The sequence below is a fragment of the Dendrobates tinctorius genome, unplaced genomic scaffold (assembly GCF_039654945.1).
Source record: "Dendrobates tinctorius isolate UK_male_01 unplaced genomic scaffold, ASM3965494v1 ptg000011l, whole genome shotgun sequence".
NCBI lineage: Eukaryota > Metazoa > Chordata > Amphibia > Anura > Dendrobatidae > Dendrobates > Dendrobates tinctorius.
Window position 1 is genome coordinate 130,380,798 of NW_027361679.1, and position 18,370 is coordinate 130,399,167.

The following is an 18,370-nucleotide window of genomic DNA, read 5'->3' on the forward strand; positions in this document are numbered from 1 at the left end:
ATCACTGTGTTTGATTGGCCAGCAAACTCGCCTGACCTTAACCCCATAAAGAATCCAGACCCAATAATGCAGATGAGCTGAAGGCTGCTATCAAAGCAACCTGGGCTTTCATAGCACCTCAGCAATGCCTCCTTGCTACGCTGCATTGATGCAGTAATTGATGCAAAAGGAGCCTCAACCAAGTATTGAGTGCATTTACTGAACATATACAGTATTTCAGTAGGCCAACATTTCGGATTTTAAATGCATTTTCCAAGCTGGAGTTATAAAGTATTCTATTTTACTGAGATAATGACTTTTGGAATTTCATTGGCTGTAAGCCATAATCATCAATAACAGAAAAACACTTGAAATAGGTCACTGTTTGCAATGCCTCTATATAATATGAGTTTCACTTTTTTGTGCTGAAGAACTGAAATAAATTAACTTTTTGATGATATTCTAATTTACTGGGAAGTACTTGTATTTATGTGCAGTTTCACCTCAAATCACATCTTTTAACGAGACATTGCATAGAAAAATCTGTGTCAGTTTTTAAAGTACAGTTCGCAAATTCTTTTAAAAAATTGAAAGAAACTGGTGAGCAGTAAATTGCATCCATGCAGACATGAAATATTTAACCATATTCTATATGCAAACTGGATTTCATCTGTCTTATTTATTTTTTTTAGCATTATGGTCAGACTGCTGAATTTAGTCATTTATCAGATATCCTCAATGTAGCTTTTACTGGAATTTTTACTGTGGAAATGCTATTAAAATTAGCAGCCTTTAAAGCCAAGGTGAGTGTGTACAGAGTTTTCCAGTACTTTTATATTGCTGACCTATCTCCCAGAAATTCTTTGACAGTACATAAAAATAGGGCATCCCTCGTCCATAAAAATAATTGACTTTTTGGAAGCTGGAGAAACTTGTACATAGTAATATGACTGTAAGGGCTCATGCAGACATCCGTGGATCTCTGTTCAATTCCAGACTGACAAGGGGTTCTTTTGATCTGAGCTTGATAATCTATTAGAAATAAATGAAGCTGTCATGCTCTGGTCTGAAGTCCACCCGGCAAGTTCATGCACTGCGGTCTATGATCAGACTGAGATCCAAGGATGTCTGCCTGAGCCCTAATAATAATCATTTTGCAGTGAATGCAGCTAATGTCTTGATATCACCATTACCAACTGCTATAGACATATATCACTTAGAATCTTAAAGAAGCATTCCCGGCAAAAAATGTATTTGCCCATTCTTTCTAAAGTTGCTCCGGTCCCCTTCTGTGCCATGTGACTTCAAACCAGACAAGCCAGATCACACAGGGTTATGTGTGAACCAGAAGTCACTTTCACAACTCTTTAACTCTTTGGAGATTTGTTCTGAGGCTCACTAGACTTACGGTTCCATTAGTGGAAATAGCACTGCCCCACACAGCAGTCCCTATGTGAGCTGGCCATAATGAGGAGAGGTTACATGATCCAGAAGAGGACCAGAAAAAGACAAGGATCCATAAGTATTTTAATGCAACCACATTACATCACATACATGTTTAGTAAGAATAAGGGAATAAATATTTTGCTTCTTTAATTACTTATTATGGCTTTCCAATATGTCTGTTAAAATGTTGGCTTTCTGTTTTGTTTTGTTTTTTTACGTTGTCCAGAAAAAATTAAAAAGTTTGCAACCTTCCTCTGAATTCGCCCAAGGAATTCTAATTAAATGTATAATTTATGTTAACAATGCTTATATTCTTGAAAATAGTTGTGGAAGTGAAGGTTTTTAGTTGTACATAATGTAATCACATTGTGATTATGGAGTCTGATAGACTGATAGGAACACGATGCAATTATATCAGAGTATAGCTAGTTCTAGAAAACACAAGCTTTATTACATTTATATGAAATTGAACACACTGTATTAAGTCACAAATGTTGGTATCATTCAAGCATTGTTTTCTTTCTTTTTGTTTTCAGGGATACTTCGGGGACCCTTGGAATGTCTTTGACTTCCTAATTGTTATAGGCAGTGTAATAGATGTAATCCTGAGTGAGATTGATGTAAGTAACCTCTTCAGCACTTGATCTAGTTTGGTCTATCATATGGGCCAATTACTCCCACCCAGCTTTAAAGTTCATTATAGGTAATATTGATAAAGTAGTTAAAGCTGTAGTAACTAATCACTGACCCTACAATAAAAGCAGCTGCATGGTTGAATACTAAGGGTATGTTTCCACGGGCTCTTTCCGGCAGCACTTTGGACGTGGCACGTGACCGCTTCGTCCAGACATATGGTATGGAAACTTACCCTAATACAGTCAGCTAGCTCGTCATTGATTGCTGACAACTTTTGTCCTTGGTATCTTTTCAGTATACTGTAAATCATAATTATTTGCAAAACAATTTATAGAATGGTGTCACCTTTGGGTATTTTTTGTCATATAGAGCCCTCAAAGTCACCTCAAATGTGATGTGGTCCCTAAAAAAATGGTTTGGTAAATTTTGTTGTAAAAATGAGACATCTATGGTCAACTTTTAACCCTTATAACTACCTAACAAAAAAATTATGTTTCAAAAATTGTGCTGTTATAAAGTAGGAAAATGTGGGAAATGTTATTTATTAACTATATTGTGTGGCATAACTCTCTAATTTAAGGGCATAACAATTAAAAGTTTGAAAATTGAAAAATTTAAAATTTTTTGCCAAACTTCCGTTTTTTTTCACAAATGCAAGTCATATTGAAGAAATTTTATCACTGTCATAAAGTACAATATGTCACGAAAAAACAGCCTCAGAATTGGTGGGATTCGTTGAAGCGTTCCAGAGTTAAGTCATAAAATGACTGGCCAAAACTATAAAATTTGGCCTGGTTGTGAAGGTGAAAACAGGCACGGGGTGAAAAGGTTAAGGCAGCTTTATAAGTACATCCAATTCTCTAAAGGGCCTGTCACACTAAGCGATATCGCTAGCAATATCGCTATAACGTCACTGATTTTGTGACTTTATAGCGATATTGCTAGCGATATCGCTGTGTCTGATACTTACCTCCGACTGGCTCCCCCGCTGATTATCGCTGGTCGCGCGAGAACGTCCTGGACTGTTTCTCATCATCAACTTCCTGCTGGGCTTCCTGTGGCGCCGACGAGCGACCCGTGGACGCAGGCGGGAGGACGTCAGGATCGCCTCGTCTGACGGTAAGTAGCGACCCCCGACCCCTGCTATGTCGCTGGTGAGATCTGCCTGTGTGGCAGCTCACTAGCGACCACTTAGCGATGCACCAGCAAGCCTGACCGCGTCATATCGCTGGTCGGGATCGCTGGTGCATCACTAAGTGTGACAGTACCTTTAGACACGGAGGTGCCTGTTGTCTCAATTTACAAGTTATTAGACTTTGTTCCATTGTTATTATGTTTATATTTATTTATTTTACTCACTTATAAAGCACTATTAATTCCACAGCGCTTTACAGACGTTATCATCACTGTCCCCATTGGCGCTCATAATCTAGATTCCCTATCAATATGTTTTTGGATTGTGGGAATTATAAATTATAGTAATTAGGTTTTATGTTCATTTTGAAATAGGGCTACATTATGGACATAACATTTAGCACTACGAGGTATAGAAACCACAACTCTGTGCAGAACAGATTTCAATTTGGACCAAGAGCTCTGAATTTGGGTGAATGCTTAAAACTTATGTTGTAAAGTTTCATCTGCAGTTCTAGATCTCCAACATCAATTTGGTATACTTGGATTTAATACATATAGTCCCTCATCCTGTAATAAATTCCACCATCTAGGCCCCCATCCTGTAATAATGTAAGCCATCCTGGCACCAATCTTTTACAAAGATCCCTCTTCCTGGACCCTATCCTTTACTAATGTTCCTTTTCTTTAATAATGTCCTCAGTTCTAGCAGTATTCTCTAACACATTTAAAAAAAAACAATAATTTTTCTTGCTTAACCCCATTCCCACAACAAGCAGCATTCTCTTCCTGCTCCATAGCCGGCAAAGGGGGGGGGCGGGGTGACACATGACAGTGACATCATGCGCCACCCAGGACAGCCATGTTGATGTCAGCTGCCAGTTCCTTATTGGCCAGCAACCTATAGAGCCACTGCAGTGCAGGGAACTAGCGGCTTTCTGCACCAAGGGCGCACATTCAGCTGAAAAAGGCTGTGGCGTCGGCAGGCCCCCTTCCTCCATGGGCCCAGTCTTGATAGCTTCCTCAGGGACCACATTTTTTACATGTCTAGCTGTGTCATATTCCATGTAATTGTTAGTATAATAAATTAATGAGTGCTTAATCATAAGTGTGAAGGAGATACAAAAATGAGGGCTAGTCTTTTTGTGAAAGGGCATTACAGATTTTTTTGTTATATAAAAGTTTGGGTTTTTTTCATGCTAGGAGATTGAGTTAAGAAAATAGGGAGAAAAAATTAGATTTTTTTTCCTTTCTGTAAAATTACTAAAAAATAATGAAAAAGACTGAAGGTATTGTCATGTTTAATGCACTTTTTTTAAAAAAAAAAATGATCATAACAAATCAGCAAATAACATGCTTCGTGTTCCTGTAATCTTAACACCCCATACAACGCAGCGATTAGATTATTTACGGAAATCGGTAAATGGCATAAAAATGGGGGTGATTGATATTTTTTTTCTATTAAGCCCATAACACATGTATTAAAAATGTAATGCTGAGGCAGTGTTCACTCGTAGCGTAAATGCTGCGGTTTTTCTACTGCTTTTTTTTTTCCCTGCAGGTGTCTGCACCCCACGACGCTATAACACGCAATAGCAATTTTCTCTGATTATTGTATGTTTGCTGGTTTCTTTTTGCGTGTTCTCCCCATATTTGATGCGATTCTGGTGCAGATGTGAATCTGCATGTTATGGACCAACTTGGGTTGGAGTAGTGATATTGCAACCACTAGGGACAGCACTGGCAGGTAGTGTAGTCAGGAATAGCCAGACGGCGGAACATGGGAGCAGCAGTATAAAGTAGTTGAAGGATCAGCCGGTTGCATAGTCAGAAATAGTAAGAGGTCGGTACACGTTAGCAGCAGTATAGTTGAACGATGTTAGCTGATACACAGAAAAAATCAATACAGCTACACACGTAAATATATCAAATCTCACAGCTGTTATAAATAAGGTTCCAGTTAAAGATAATAAGGAAGAAACTCCATAGATTACAATATATAGGTGTGCTGACTTCATGAGATATTACATTAAATATACTTTATTCATACAAATTACATAGAATAGATAACACAAATCAATACATAAGTATAAGGCAGGATTCCAAAAATCTCAACTGGGGATACATTTAATAGGGGTGCTAAATACTGGTGGGAGATGAAATCGTGTTGCATTTTGGTGCGGCCGGCGCACCATCAAAAGGACGCATGGCCTGCATACCCAATGCTAAAGTTAGAGTACGCAGGTCGCATGCAGCGTCATGTGCCCATAGGCGGAGCTGACCGGAGGAGGCGCGGCAGGGGGCGGAGCTTCATACCGAGCGTGAAACACTAGTGTGAAACTAGCCTTAGTCAGGAATAGCCAGAGGTTGCTACACGGGAGCAGCAGTATAGTTGAAGGATCAGCTAGTTACATAGTCAGGAATAGCCAGGGGTCGGTACACAGTAGCAGCAGTATAGTTCTGGATGAAGAAGCAGGTGAAAGGAGAGCTTTACTAGATGCTGGGAAATCAATAATCTCATGAGGAATGAAGTGCAAAGACAGGTTTAAATAGGGTGTTCAGTCAGGAGATTTATAAGGTGGAGCCAATCAGGAACTTACAGGGTCGAGTCAAGACGGAATTACACAGGTAAAAAACTGTCCAACAAGATGAAATAGCTCAAAGGGAAGAGCTGCTGCACCAAAGCTGCCGGGTTCAAGTCCTGACACTGGGTTAACACTTTTTTAATAGTACAGAAAAGCTTTGATTCTGCACTTTAAAATGAAACAGCATTTCTTTCTTCAAGCATTTTTTTTCAGAAAACGTCTATAAATAAAATGAAATCAAATCTACTTTGCTTGGACATTTAGACTGTGTTCACATGTACAGGGCTGGTTTTGGCAAAGTGGGGCCCTAGGCAAAGTTTAAAATGGGGCCCCAAATGCTAACATATTGCACATCACACAGAAGCATTTCGGTTGTATTTACATGCGCTGAGTTCAGGACACTAAATGAGTGTGATCGACAATATTGAAGTTGTTCAACTCTTTTTTTCCCGGCCTTGTTCCACCATCTGAGAAAGAATGATGGGAACAGAACAATCACTAATGGATCACTAACAGATCACCATACAGTATCATGTTATCAACAGCACATCTACAGTTTACACCCCATAGTCCTCCATATAGAATAATACACTTCTCAGTCCTCCATATAGCCATATAGTATAATACACTCCTCAGTGCTCCATATAGTATAATGCACCACCATAGTCATCCATTTAGTACAATTCACTTACCATAGTATAATGCACCCCATAGTTCTTTATATAATGTATTCCCCAAAGTCCTCGATACAGTATAATGCAGCCCACATATAGTATAATGCAGCCACCCCATAGAGCATAATGCAGCCACCCCCCAGAGTATAATGCAGCCTTGCCATACAGTATAATGTAACCCCCCATAGAATATAATGCAGCCCCCCTCATATAGTATAATGCAGCCCCTCCATAGAATATATGGCAGCCCCCTCAGAGTATATTGCAGCCCCCCATAGAATATAATGCAGCCCCTTATATAGTATAATATAGCCCCTCCATAGAATACAATGTAGCCCTCCTCATATAGTATAATGCAGCCCCATAAAATATAATGTAGCCCCATCATAAAGTATAATGTAGCCCCCTCAGAGTATGATGCAATCACCCCCCACAGAATATAATAAATATAATACAGCCCCTCATAGAATATAATGTAGCCCCAAATGAAATATAATACAGCCCACCTCCCCATAGAATATAATGCAGCCAACCATATTATATAACAGCCTCCCCCATAGAGTATAATGTAAAATGTACCCCCCATGGTATTTAACACAGTCGCATAGTATATAGCCCAGCACCACATGGTATGTAGACCAGCCCCACCATGGTATACAGCCCAGCCCCACATGGTATACAGCCCAGCCCCACATGGTATACAGCCCAGCCACACATGGTATACAGCCCAGCACCATAGTATATAGCACCCAGCCCCACATGGTACAGTGGGGCAAAAAAGTATTTAGTCAGTCAGCAATAGTGCAAGTTCCACCACTTAAAAAGATGAGAGGCGTCTGTAATTTACATCATAGGTAGACCTCAACTATGGGAGACAAACTGAGAAAAAAAAATCCAGAAAATCACATTGTCTGTTTTTTTTCATTTTATTTGCATATTATGGTGGAAAATAAGTATTTGGTCAGAAACAAAATTTCATCTCAATACTTTGTGATATATCCTTTGTTGGCAATGACAGAGGTCAAACGTTTTCTGTAAGTCTTCACAAGGTTGCCACACACTGTTGTTGGTATGTTGGCCCATTCCTCCATGCAGATCTCCTCTAGAGCAGTGATGTTTTTGGCTTTTCGCTTGGCAACACGGACTTTCAACTCCCTCCAAAGGTTTTCTATAGGGTTGAGATCTGGAGACTGGCTAGGCCACTCCAGGACCTTGAAATGCTTCTTACGAAGCCACTCCTTCGTTGCCCTGGCGGTGTGCTTTGGATCATTGTCATGTTGAAAGACCCAGCCACGTTTCATCTTCAATGCCCTTGCTGATGGAAGGAGGTTTGCACTCACAATCTCACGATACATGGCCCCATTCATTCTTTCATGTACCCGGATCAGTCGTCCTGGCCCCTTTGCAGAGAAACAGCCCCAAAGCATGATGTTTCCACCACCATGCTTTACAGTAGGTATGGTGTTTGATGGATGCAACTCAGTATTCTTTTTCCTCCAAACACGACAAGTTGTGTTTCTACCAAACAGTTCCAGTTTGGTTTCATCAGACCATAGGATATTCTCCCAAAACTCCTCTGGATCATCCAAATGCTCTCTAGCAAACTTCAGACGGGCCCGGACATGTACAGGCTTAAGCAGTGGGACACGTCTGGCACTGCAGGATCTGAGTCCATGGTGGCGTAGTGTGTTACTTATGGTAGGCCTTGTTACATTGGTCCCAGCTCTCTGCAGTTCATTCACTAGGTCCCCCCGCGTGGTTCTGGGATTTTTGCACACCGTTCTTGTGATCATTCTGACCCCACGGGGTGGGATTTTGCGTGGAGCACCAGATCGAGGGAGATTATCAGTGGTCTTGTATGTCTTCCATTTTCTAATTATTGCGCCCACAGTTGATTTCTTCACTCCAAGCTGGTTGGCTATTGCAGATTCAGTCTTCCCAGCCTGGTGCAGGGCTACAATTTTGTTTCTGGTGTCCTTTGACGGCTCTTTGGTCTTCACCATAGTGGAGTTTGGAGTCAGACTGTTTGAGGGTGTGCACAGGTGTCTTTTTATACTGATAACAAGTTTAAACAGGTGCCATTACTACAGGTAATGAGTGGAGGAAAGAGGAGACTCTTAAAGAAGAAGTTACAGGTCTGTGAGAGCCAGAAATCTTGATTGCTTGTTTCTGACCAAATACTTATTTTCCACCATAATATGCAAATAAAATGAAAAAAAAACAGACAATGTGATTTTCTGGATTTTTTTTTCTCAGTTTGTCTCCCATAGTTGAGGTCTACCTATGATGTAAATTACAGACGCCTCTCATCTTTTTAAGTGGTGGAACTTGCACTATTGCTGACTGACTAAATACTTTTTTGCCCCACTGTATATATAGCCCAGCCCCGCATGGTATATACAGCCAAGCCTCGCATGGTATATACAGCCCTGCACCACATGGTATATACAGCCCTGCACCACATGGTATATACAGCCCAGCCCCGCATGGTATATATAGCCCAGCCACACATGATATACAGCCCAGCACCATAGTATATAGCGCCCAGCCACACATGGTATATATAGCCCAGCCCCGCATGGTATATACAGCCCAGCCCCGCACGGTATATACAGCCCAACCCCGCACGGTATATACAGCCCAACCCCGCACGGTATATACAGCCCAGCCCCGCACAGTTTATACAACCCAGCCCCACACGGTATATACAGCCCAGCCCCACACGGTATATACACCCCCCCCTCCCGAGAGTGGCCCCACAGTCCAGCACACACAGCAATATATTTTTTAAAAAAAGAAAAAAAACACTCTCCTCACCTCTCCTCATGCCCGCACTGCTCCCTGCTGTCTCCTGCTCTGCCTTGCACACAGTGAGCGCGTGATGACGTCATCACACCCCCGCTGTGTCAGAGGCAGAGCGGGGAATTATGGGAGAGGGAGCGTCAACTGACGCTCTCTCCTCCATCATTGGTGTGAACTCTACCGGCGTCTATGACACCGGAATAGTAAATAATAAAAGAACTTGGCACTCAAAATAGTGAAGAAGATGATTCTTTGTTTATTGGCATCCAGATAAATATTTACTTTGGAAACAATCTCCGCGGTCTTCGAAGCGTTATAAGAAAAAGTCTCGCTTGACATTATTGGGAGGTGCTCTTGAGATGTAAAAAATTCAAGTAGTAGAAACAACAAGGCACTCAAATATCAATAAGTCCGTGGAAAGTGCACAAGTAGGGTCTCCAGCCCGTATAGTAAATAATAAAAGAACTTGGCACTCAAAATAGTGAAAAAGATGATTCTTTGTTTATTGGCATCCAGATAAATATTTACTAAACGTTTTCAGTCCAACACTGGACCTTCATCAGAGATTCTCTAAGGTTTGCTGTAAAGAACATATATAAAAAGGAGAATAGAAATGAATCTCAATATCATAGAAATTTAATTCAATATCGAAGCGAATTCAATATCATATGATGCATAAGTAAAGTGCATAGATAAATTACATAAATAAAATAAACATAATCTGTTGAAAGCATATTTCGTGGCTTGGACTCTTGAGATTGATCCAAAGGCGTTCGTGATCTAAAGTTAATCAGTGAGAAGAAATGCATATACATATATAGAGATTGGTGTTAAGGAAAAATTAGCCAGTAGTTTATCCTTAGTGCACCTTCCACAGACTTATTGATATTTGAGTGCCTTGTTGTTTCTACTACTTTATATGACGCCGGTATAGTTCACTGCGGCGGTGGGGGAGTCGGCGCTGGGACAGGCGGGCCCCCCTGCTTCACAGTGGCCCCATAGCGGCGGCATGATGTGCCGCTTGCTGGGGGCCCCTGGGGGAGCGGGGGCCCTAGGCAGCTGCCTGGTCTGCCTGCCCCTAACGCCGGCCCTGCACATGTAGCGTAAATGCTACATTTTTTCTGCTGTTTTATTGCATAGAGATCCTGCTGTGTTTAACTGTCCAAGCATAGTAAATGTGATTTCATGAAAACTGTGCCTCTTGTGGTCTGAAAACGCAGTCTAACTGAGCGGTTTTGGTTCTTTTTTTCTTGTTTCTTCTATGTGGAGCCAAAAAGAACATACCGTATGTAATAAACTGCAGTTACTTTATTACCGTATAAGTGCACATTGAAAGCGTTTCTGTACTATAAAAATAACACATTAAAAACACAATTTCACATCTGCATTAAAAATGTATCAAATAAGGGGGAAAAGTGTTTAAAAAAAAAATGCAGCAATAATTAAAGAAGATTGTTATTGTGTAGTTTGGTGCCGAACCTTCAGAAAACGAAAAAAAAGGATTTATGCAACATGTGAACACACCTTACAGACACCAAAAGCCAGATGTCATATAGTGAAATCACATAAAGGTGAGGAGCTTCTGGCTGCTATGACTGTAAATGAAGGAGCATAAAATAATCCACAGGTCCTAACTAGAGTTGAGCAGGACGCACAGATGAAGTCTGGTTAATTAAAAGCCATGCCAGGGATGCCGGAATGTTAGGGATGCGTGACCTCCTGTCCTGTCGCCAGGTACCCCTGACCTGGATGCTGGACCAGAGTCTCGTGAATTGGTCAAGCTCTCTCTAGTCCCATCTGTCCCTGATCGAGCGGACAGTCCTGGATTTGGGTCTATGCCCTGCAGTCTCGAGCATCTGCTGAATTTTCCTCACTACCACCGTCCCTCTGACATCTCCTCCGGCCGGGGTAGAAAGAAATCAAAAATGGGTGTGGATTGGAGTGTTGCCAGGGACATTACCAACATTTTCCACAGGTTCCTCTTTCTATTCTTCAGAAATTGGGAGGTAGGATTCTGATGGCATATGGATCTATTGGGCATCTACTGTGACTCTTTTTTAGTCCTTCTGACGCACCCTCTGCTAAAACAAAAAAACTTTGTTTGAACTTGTTTTTTTTATCCTCCTGACTAATTTCTTAACAATAGAATGGGGATAGGTGAGGTTTTGTTACTGCTTCAAAAGTAGAGGGCAGTAGGTTAGTCTCTACTTCCTGCTGCTGCTCCCGAGCTCCTTCCTTCCTAAGGTTCTTGTTAATGTAAAATCAAATGAGGAAAGGGTCATTTTGTGGTATACTGTTTTCTTTTTATCATAAATGGATTTCTTGTGTTACTTTGGCTAGCAAACCGTATTGCTGTATTTGCAAATATACATATATTTTATTTATATATTTTTAACTACTGCAGTATGTGAATGTTAATTTTTCTGTGGAAGAAGCAATGTTGCGTTTACATCTTGCGATGGAATCCTAATTATTTCACCTTATTTTTATGACAGACACCAGGCATCCCTGCTACACCAGGAGCTGAAGATTCCTCCAGGGTCTCTATTACATTTTTCCGATTGTTTCGGGTCTTGCGCTTAGTAAAACTACTGAGTCGTGGTGAGGGAATAAGAAATCTGCTATGGACCTTTATCAAATCCTTTCAGGTAAATATACTTTTATAATAATTACTATGACACAGTAAATTGAAAGCCAGCCAAGTTTAAATAATAAATAGTGATGAGCGAGTGTGCTCGTTACTCGAGATTTCCGAGCATGCTCGGGTGTTCTCCGAGTAACTTGCTCTTGCTCGTAAACTATGTCTGAGTCCCTGTAGCTGCATGATTTGCGGCTGCTAGACAGCCTGAATACATGTGGGGATTGCCTAACAAACAGGGAATCCCTGCATGTATTCAGGCTGTCCAGCAGCCGCAAATCATGCAGCTTCAGGGACTCATACATACAGGGCCGGACTGGGACTAAAATTCAGCCCTGGCATTTGAAGTTACACAGGCCCACTAGTCACATGGTGACTATATAATATCTTTGTACACTTGTAGGTTACAAGAAGTGAGAGGAGATTAACACGACTATATAACATGTAGTCACAGCTGTGCCCAGTATTTCAGCTCAGTCCTATTTATTGCTTTTAGGTACAGTACTCCTCCCAAAGCTCTGTCCCCTTTTGTATGCATGATTACAGAATTCCTGGCAGAACTGCTCTCTATTGGGCAACCAGACCCCCTGGTCATAGCCGCCCCTATCATACCTCCCAACTTTTGAAGAAGGGAAAGACGGACAAAGACTGCGGCGCGCTGTGCGCGCCGCTGCAAATTTTGGCCACGCCCAGCCACACCCATTTCACAACTAGTCACACCCATGTCCACACCTAATCGCACCCATTTAGCACTGCTGATCACACTGACTGGTACTGAGGGCACAGTGGCTGGCATTATGGGCACACTGACTGGCACTAAAGAAGAGAGAAAACAGAGAGAGAGAGAAAAAAGAAAACAGAGAGAGCGAGAAAGAAAGGGGAAAGAAAGAAAGAACAGAGAGAGACAGAAAAAGAACAGAGAGAGAAAGAAAGAAGTAAAGAAAGAAAGAACAGAGAGAAAGAGAGGAAAGAAAAAGAAAGAAAGAGGGGAAGAAAGAACAGAGAGAGAAAAAAGAAAGAACAGAGAGAGAAAGAAAGAACAGAGAGAAAGAAAATGAGGGAAAGACAGAACAGAGAATGAAAGAACAGAGAAAGAAAGAAAAAGAGAGAAAGAAATAAAGAAAGATTCTACAAAGATACTATAGCAGCCCGGCTCCCATTGTAGTGCCCACCTGAGCCTCCCGGTACAGGACCTATCATGATCCGCTCACATGGCCGGCATCCCCGATTCCAAGGCGATCCTGCTGTCTGCGCTGTCGGAGGAGGACATGGTGATGGATCTGAAGCATTCCTGGTTCCGTCACAATCTCCTCAAGAAATTATCTCATTTCCTGTCAGCTTCCAGCACATCACTTCAGGTGGAACGTCATGTGTGAGTTTTAAAATGTTCCTCGGGGCTCCGCCGTGTACTCCTGTGTCCGTGGGAAAAGCCCGCTTTGTACACACTTGGCATCCCGTACACATATGGCTCCACTCCATACACACACGGCTCCACTCCGTCCACCTCGTACACGCGCGGCTCCTCTCCGTACACCTCGTACATGCGCGGCTCCTCTCCGTACACCTCGTACACGCGCGGCTCCTCTCCGTACACCTCGTACACGCGCGGCTCCGCTCCGTACACCTCGTACACGCGCGGCTCCGCTCCGTACACCTCGTACACGCGCGGCTCCTCTCCGTACACCTCGTACACGCGCGGCTCCTCTCCGTACACCTCGTACACGCGCGGCTCCGCTCCGTACACCTCGTACACGCGCGGCTCCGCTCCGTACACCTCGTACACGCGCGGCTCCGCTCCGTACACCTCGTACACACGCGCGGCTCCGCTCCGTACACCTCGTACACACGGCTCCTCTCCGTACACCTTATACACTCACGGCTCCTCTCCGTACACCTCATGCACACACGGCTCCTCTCCGTATACCTTATACACACGCGGCTCCTCTCCGTACACCTCGTACACGTGCGGCTCCACCTCGTACACACACGGCTCCGCTCCGTACACCTCGTACACACACGGCTCCTCTCCGTACACCTCGTACACGCGCGGCTCCACCTCGTACACACACACGGCTCCGCTCCGTACACCTCGTACACACACGGTTCCGCTCCGTACACCTCGTACACACGGCTCCGCTCCGTACACCTCGTACACACGTGGCTCCGCTCCGTACACCTCGTACACACGTGGCTCCGCTCCGTACACCTCGTACACACGGCTCCGCTCCGTACACCTCGTACACCCACGGCTCCGCTCCGTACACCTCGTACACACACGGCTCCGCTCCGTACACCTCGCACACACACGGCTCCGCTCCGTACACCTCGTACACCCACGGCTCCGCTCCGTACACCTCGTACACCCACGGCTCCGCTCTGTACACCTCGCACACCCACGGCTCCGCTCTGTACACCTCGCACACACACGGCTCCGCTCTGTACACCTCGCACACACACGGCTCCGCTCTGTACACCTCGCACACACACGGCTCCGCTCTGTACACCTCGCACACACACGGCTCCGCTCTGTACACCTCGCACACACACGGCTCCGCTCCGTACACCTCGCACACACACGGCTCCGCTCCGTACACCTCATACACACACGGCTCTGTTCAGTACAACTCGTACACACACGGCTCCGCTCCGTACACCTCATACACACACGGCTCTGTTCCGTACACCTCGTACACACACGGCTCCACTCCGTACACCTCGTACACACGGCTCCGCTCCGTACACCTCATACACACACAGCTCTGCTACATCCACACTGTAAATCCTGACCCCACACATACTTACCTCAACCAGCACCATGACAACAGCAAAGCAGAGTCTTGCAGACGCAAGGCTGAGCGCACAGGACCTGTGATGAGGTCACAGGAGGGGCGGAGTCAGGGGTGACATGATCGGGGGTCTGGACAAAGGCTCCTGATCATGTGACCCCCTGACTCCTCCCCTCCTGTGACCTCACACAGGTCCTGCGAACAGAGCGAGCAGGCAAGCGAATGCGACGCAGTGAGTGGCTGCGGGGGGGAGGGGGTCTCATGCTAAGGCGAGGATGGGGTGCGTGGGGGGCGTGGCGGCTTATCTCCCTGCAGTGCGGGAGGAACTTGGAAACTATCACCGCCGTGCCCGCAGAGGGCCGGCGGCAGGAGCAATAGTGGCCGCAGCAGCTGGCAAGCGGCCAGATGATCGGCGCTGCCGCCCGCGGCCCACGTGACAGCGGCCCAGCGGGAAAATGCCCGGTTGGTTATATTGCCAATCCGGGCCTGCATACATAGTTTACGAGCAAGAGCAAGATACACGGAGAACACCCGAGCATGCTCGGAAATCTCGAGTAATGAGCACAATCACTATTACTAAACATCAAAAACATGAAAGGTTTCGACTCTGCCTGAGCCTTTCTCAATCCTGCACAGTACTCAGTTGTTGCTAAATGGGTCACTCACCGCACATTACACTTTTGATTATTTTGTGTTCATTTCAATTGCAATTTTGCTTCTTTCTCACATAAAAATAATTGTTAATAAGATGTAACTATGGAAATATGATGTCACAATTGAATGTCAAATGGACTGTTTAAATGAATGTTGTATATTGAATGAAGCGCACATTCGAGAGACTTGTGTAGAGTCAATTCACAACTCTTAGTAGATTTTTTGGTTTTGGAATTTTGCTAGTCACTTTTCACTGTCACTTCAATAGGCTTATCTCCATTTGTGCAACTAGATAGAGAATACAGAGAAGTCACAGAATGAGGGAATGGAACTTTACACCCCATTCTGTCTCTATTCTCAGCTAGCAGAAGCAAAAGGCCTACTAGTAGCACTGATTCACATTACATTTGTACAAAACAATGCCCATTCAAATTCATCTTTCACATATCATCAGGGATGGAACAATCAAAGTTATGGAGGGTGCGACCATGCCCATGGAGTCAGGGAGCTCACCTACACCATTTTCAGTTCAAGACCATGTTCGCACTTTCAGTATTTAGTCAGTATTTTACAACAGCATTTGTAAGCCAAAACCAAGAGTGAGTAATAAATACAGAAGTGGTGACGTGTTTCTATTATACTTTTTCTCTGATTGTTCCTCTCCTGGTTTTGGCTTACAAATACATGGCCAAATTTGTCTCCTTCTCAAGTTTCCTTCGTCTACTAAGCTACTTATACCCGATATTGCAATTGCCTTGGATGGTTCGCCCATAATTCTTAATCAGCACACCCGCTGTCTTGGGGTTATATTTAACACATAGCTTTCGTTTATTCCGTATATCTGATTTCTCACTCGCTCATGTTACCTGCATCTTAAAAACATCTTCAGAATCCAAACTTTTCTCACCTTTGAAACGGCAAAAACACTTTCTGGCGCTCTTACTCATTCTCATCCAGACTGCTGCAACTTTCTACTAATAGGTCTCCGTCTTACTAAACTCTCTCTTCTCCAATCCATTCTGAATGCAGCAACCAGGAACGTATTTCTGTCCAGCCACTTCACCGATGCCTCCATCTTGTGCTAGTGATTGCACTGGTTGCGCATTCGCTTCAGAATACAATACAAACTTATCTCTCACCCACAAAGCCCTTCACAGTTCTGCACCACCCTATATTTCCTCCCTCCTCTCTGTCTATCACCCTACCCATGCCCTACTTTCCGCAACTGATCTAAGACTAACATCCACCATAATCCGAATTTTGCACCCATGTCTCCAGGACTTCTCTCGAGTTGCGCCAGTGTTCTGGAATGCACTACCCTAAACAATCTAATAACTAGCCCCCTTGTTTTTAAGAGTGCTTTAAAAACACATCTCTTTAGTCAGATCTTATCACCTCACTTCATTAACCTAACTCTCCTTTTCCCTCCTTCTAAATATTAATGATAATCTGCTCCCTCCTATTCATCTGTCTCCACATCCTCCATGCACATGGTAACTGCACTTAGATACGGCTGATGACCGGATCATGCAGCTTTATAAGCAGCTTTATATGAAAACCCTTATTTATTATAATGATAGCTGGACTGTACATAACAAGGACATTCTACCTATTGTATCACCCCTATTTCGTTATAGACAGTAAGCTTGTGAACAGGACCCTCACTCCTGTAAACTGAACCATTTATTATTTTGTATTATTTTCATTGTTTGTGCATACATGTCTTTTTCATTTTTGTTAGCAGCGGATTAATCAGCGTAACATCCAGAGTCAGCAACACAGAATGTAGATTTATTCATATCCAGGTTCAACAGCTTACAGCATGAAATGTGATCAGTCTGGTATCTGCTGTGGCTTGCAGCATGGGAGCATTACAATAACAAGAAGGGAAGAGAAGGAGGGGGCATCCTGTCTGTTTTTTTTTTTGTCACTGAACTTTGTTAACAATCTCGCAATTTGCACAATATATAAAACAGTACAGTAGTAGTTGTTGCAATACATACAGATCAATATGCATTAGTCCAACAATTTTAAAGTGCTGCGGATATGTTGCTGCTATACAAATACAATTATTTAATCTGCTGAAATGTATTGTGACACAGAGATCCACCGGCTCCCTGCACCACAATAGCTATACAAGCCACCAGCCCTTTAGAGGCCGGTGTCTGACTTCGGCATGCCCTTTGAGATCTGGCATGTGCTGGCATGTGATGTTACTGCCATGTCCCAGTCCCTGCAATAGCTATGGAGAAGGGAGAAGACTCTACTCACTGTAGGAGAGAGGAGAGGTAAAAAGAAACTGCTTTTTTTTTTAAAGATAAATTGGAGAAGATCGCCAGCACGGGGCATATTATTACAGTGTGGGTCCTAGGACGGTGGACACAATTACAGGATGTGCAACATTATTGCAGCATGTGACAGGGATGGGGGACATTATTTCAGAATAGGAGTTTAGGACTGGTGACATCGTTGCAGAATGGGGTCTCAAGACAGCATTACAAGAACTGGCCAGGAAAAGGGACATTATTATAAAAAGAAGACGCCCAGGACAGGAAATATTACTATATTATTACAGGAAGAGGCTGAGGATGGATAACTTTTTTTTGTTTAGGATTGTAGGTTTTATTGGAAACTTTCAGTTTTCACTAAATACAATTTTTGAAGAGAAATACAAAGGGAAAAAATAAGAAAGCACATGTATGAACATATAACAAGGTTTCAATAAAAAAAAAAACAACAAAAATAACAACATAATAAACCTGATACTTAACAGATATGCATTGGATTATGGAATTATTAAAAAATTGTACATTTTTAAAGTTCTGAAAGAGGGGGAAAGACATACAGGACTTTCAATGGACAAGAGAATGGAAGGGGTGAATATGAAATTTAGGATAGAAAAATGGGGAGAGGAATGGGTGAGTCAATGGTCAAATATTCAGGGGTAAACAGAAAATATCCAAAGTGAACCAAATGAGATTACATTTTTCAACTCTATTTTCATTCATAGCAGTGCGATATTCATAATTTTTAATA

At 43.2% G+C, this 18,370-nt stretch overlaps 1 protein-coding gene across 1 annotated transcript in view; it reads left to right on the plus strand.

Annotated features, from left to right (window-relative positions):
- Positions 1-18,370, plus strand: part of CACNA1S (calcium voltage-gated channel subunit alpha1 S) — a 387,018-nt gene that overhangs the window by 265,774 nt on the left and 102,874 nt on the right. The window contains exons 28-30 of the mRNA XM_073547926.1: positions 672-782; positions 1,962-2,045; positions 11,752-11,904. Coding sequence (XP_073404027.1) covers positions 672-782; positions 1,962-2,045; positions 11,752-11,904 — 348 coding nt within the window. The remainder of the gene's footprint in view (positions 1-671; positions 783-1,961; positions 2,046-11,751; positions 11,905-18,370) is intronic.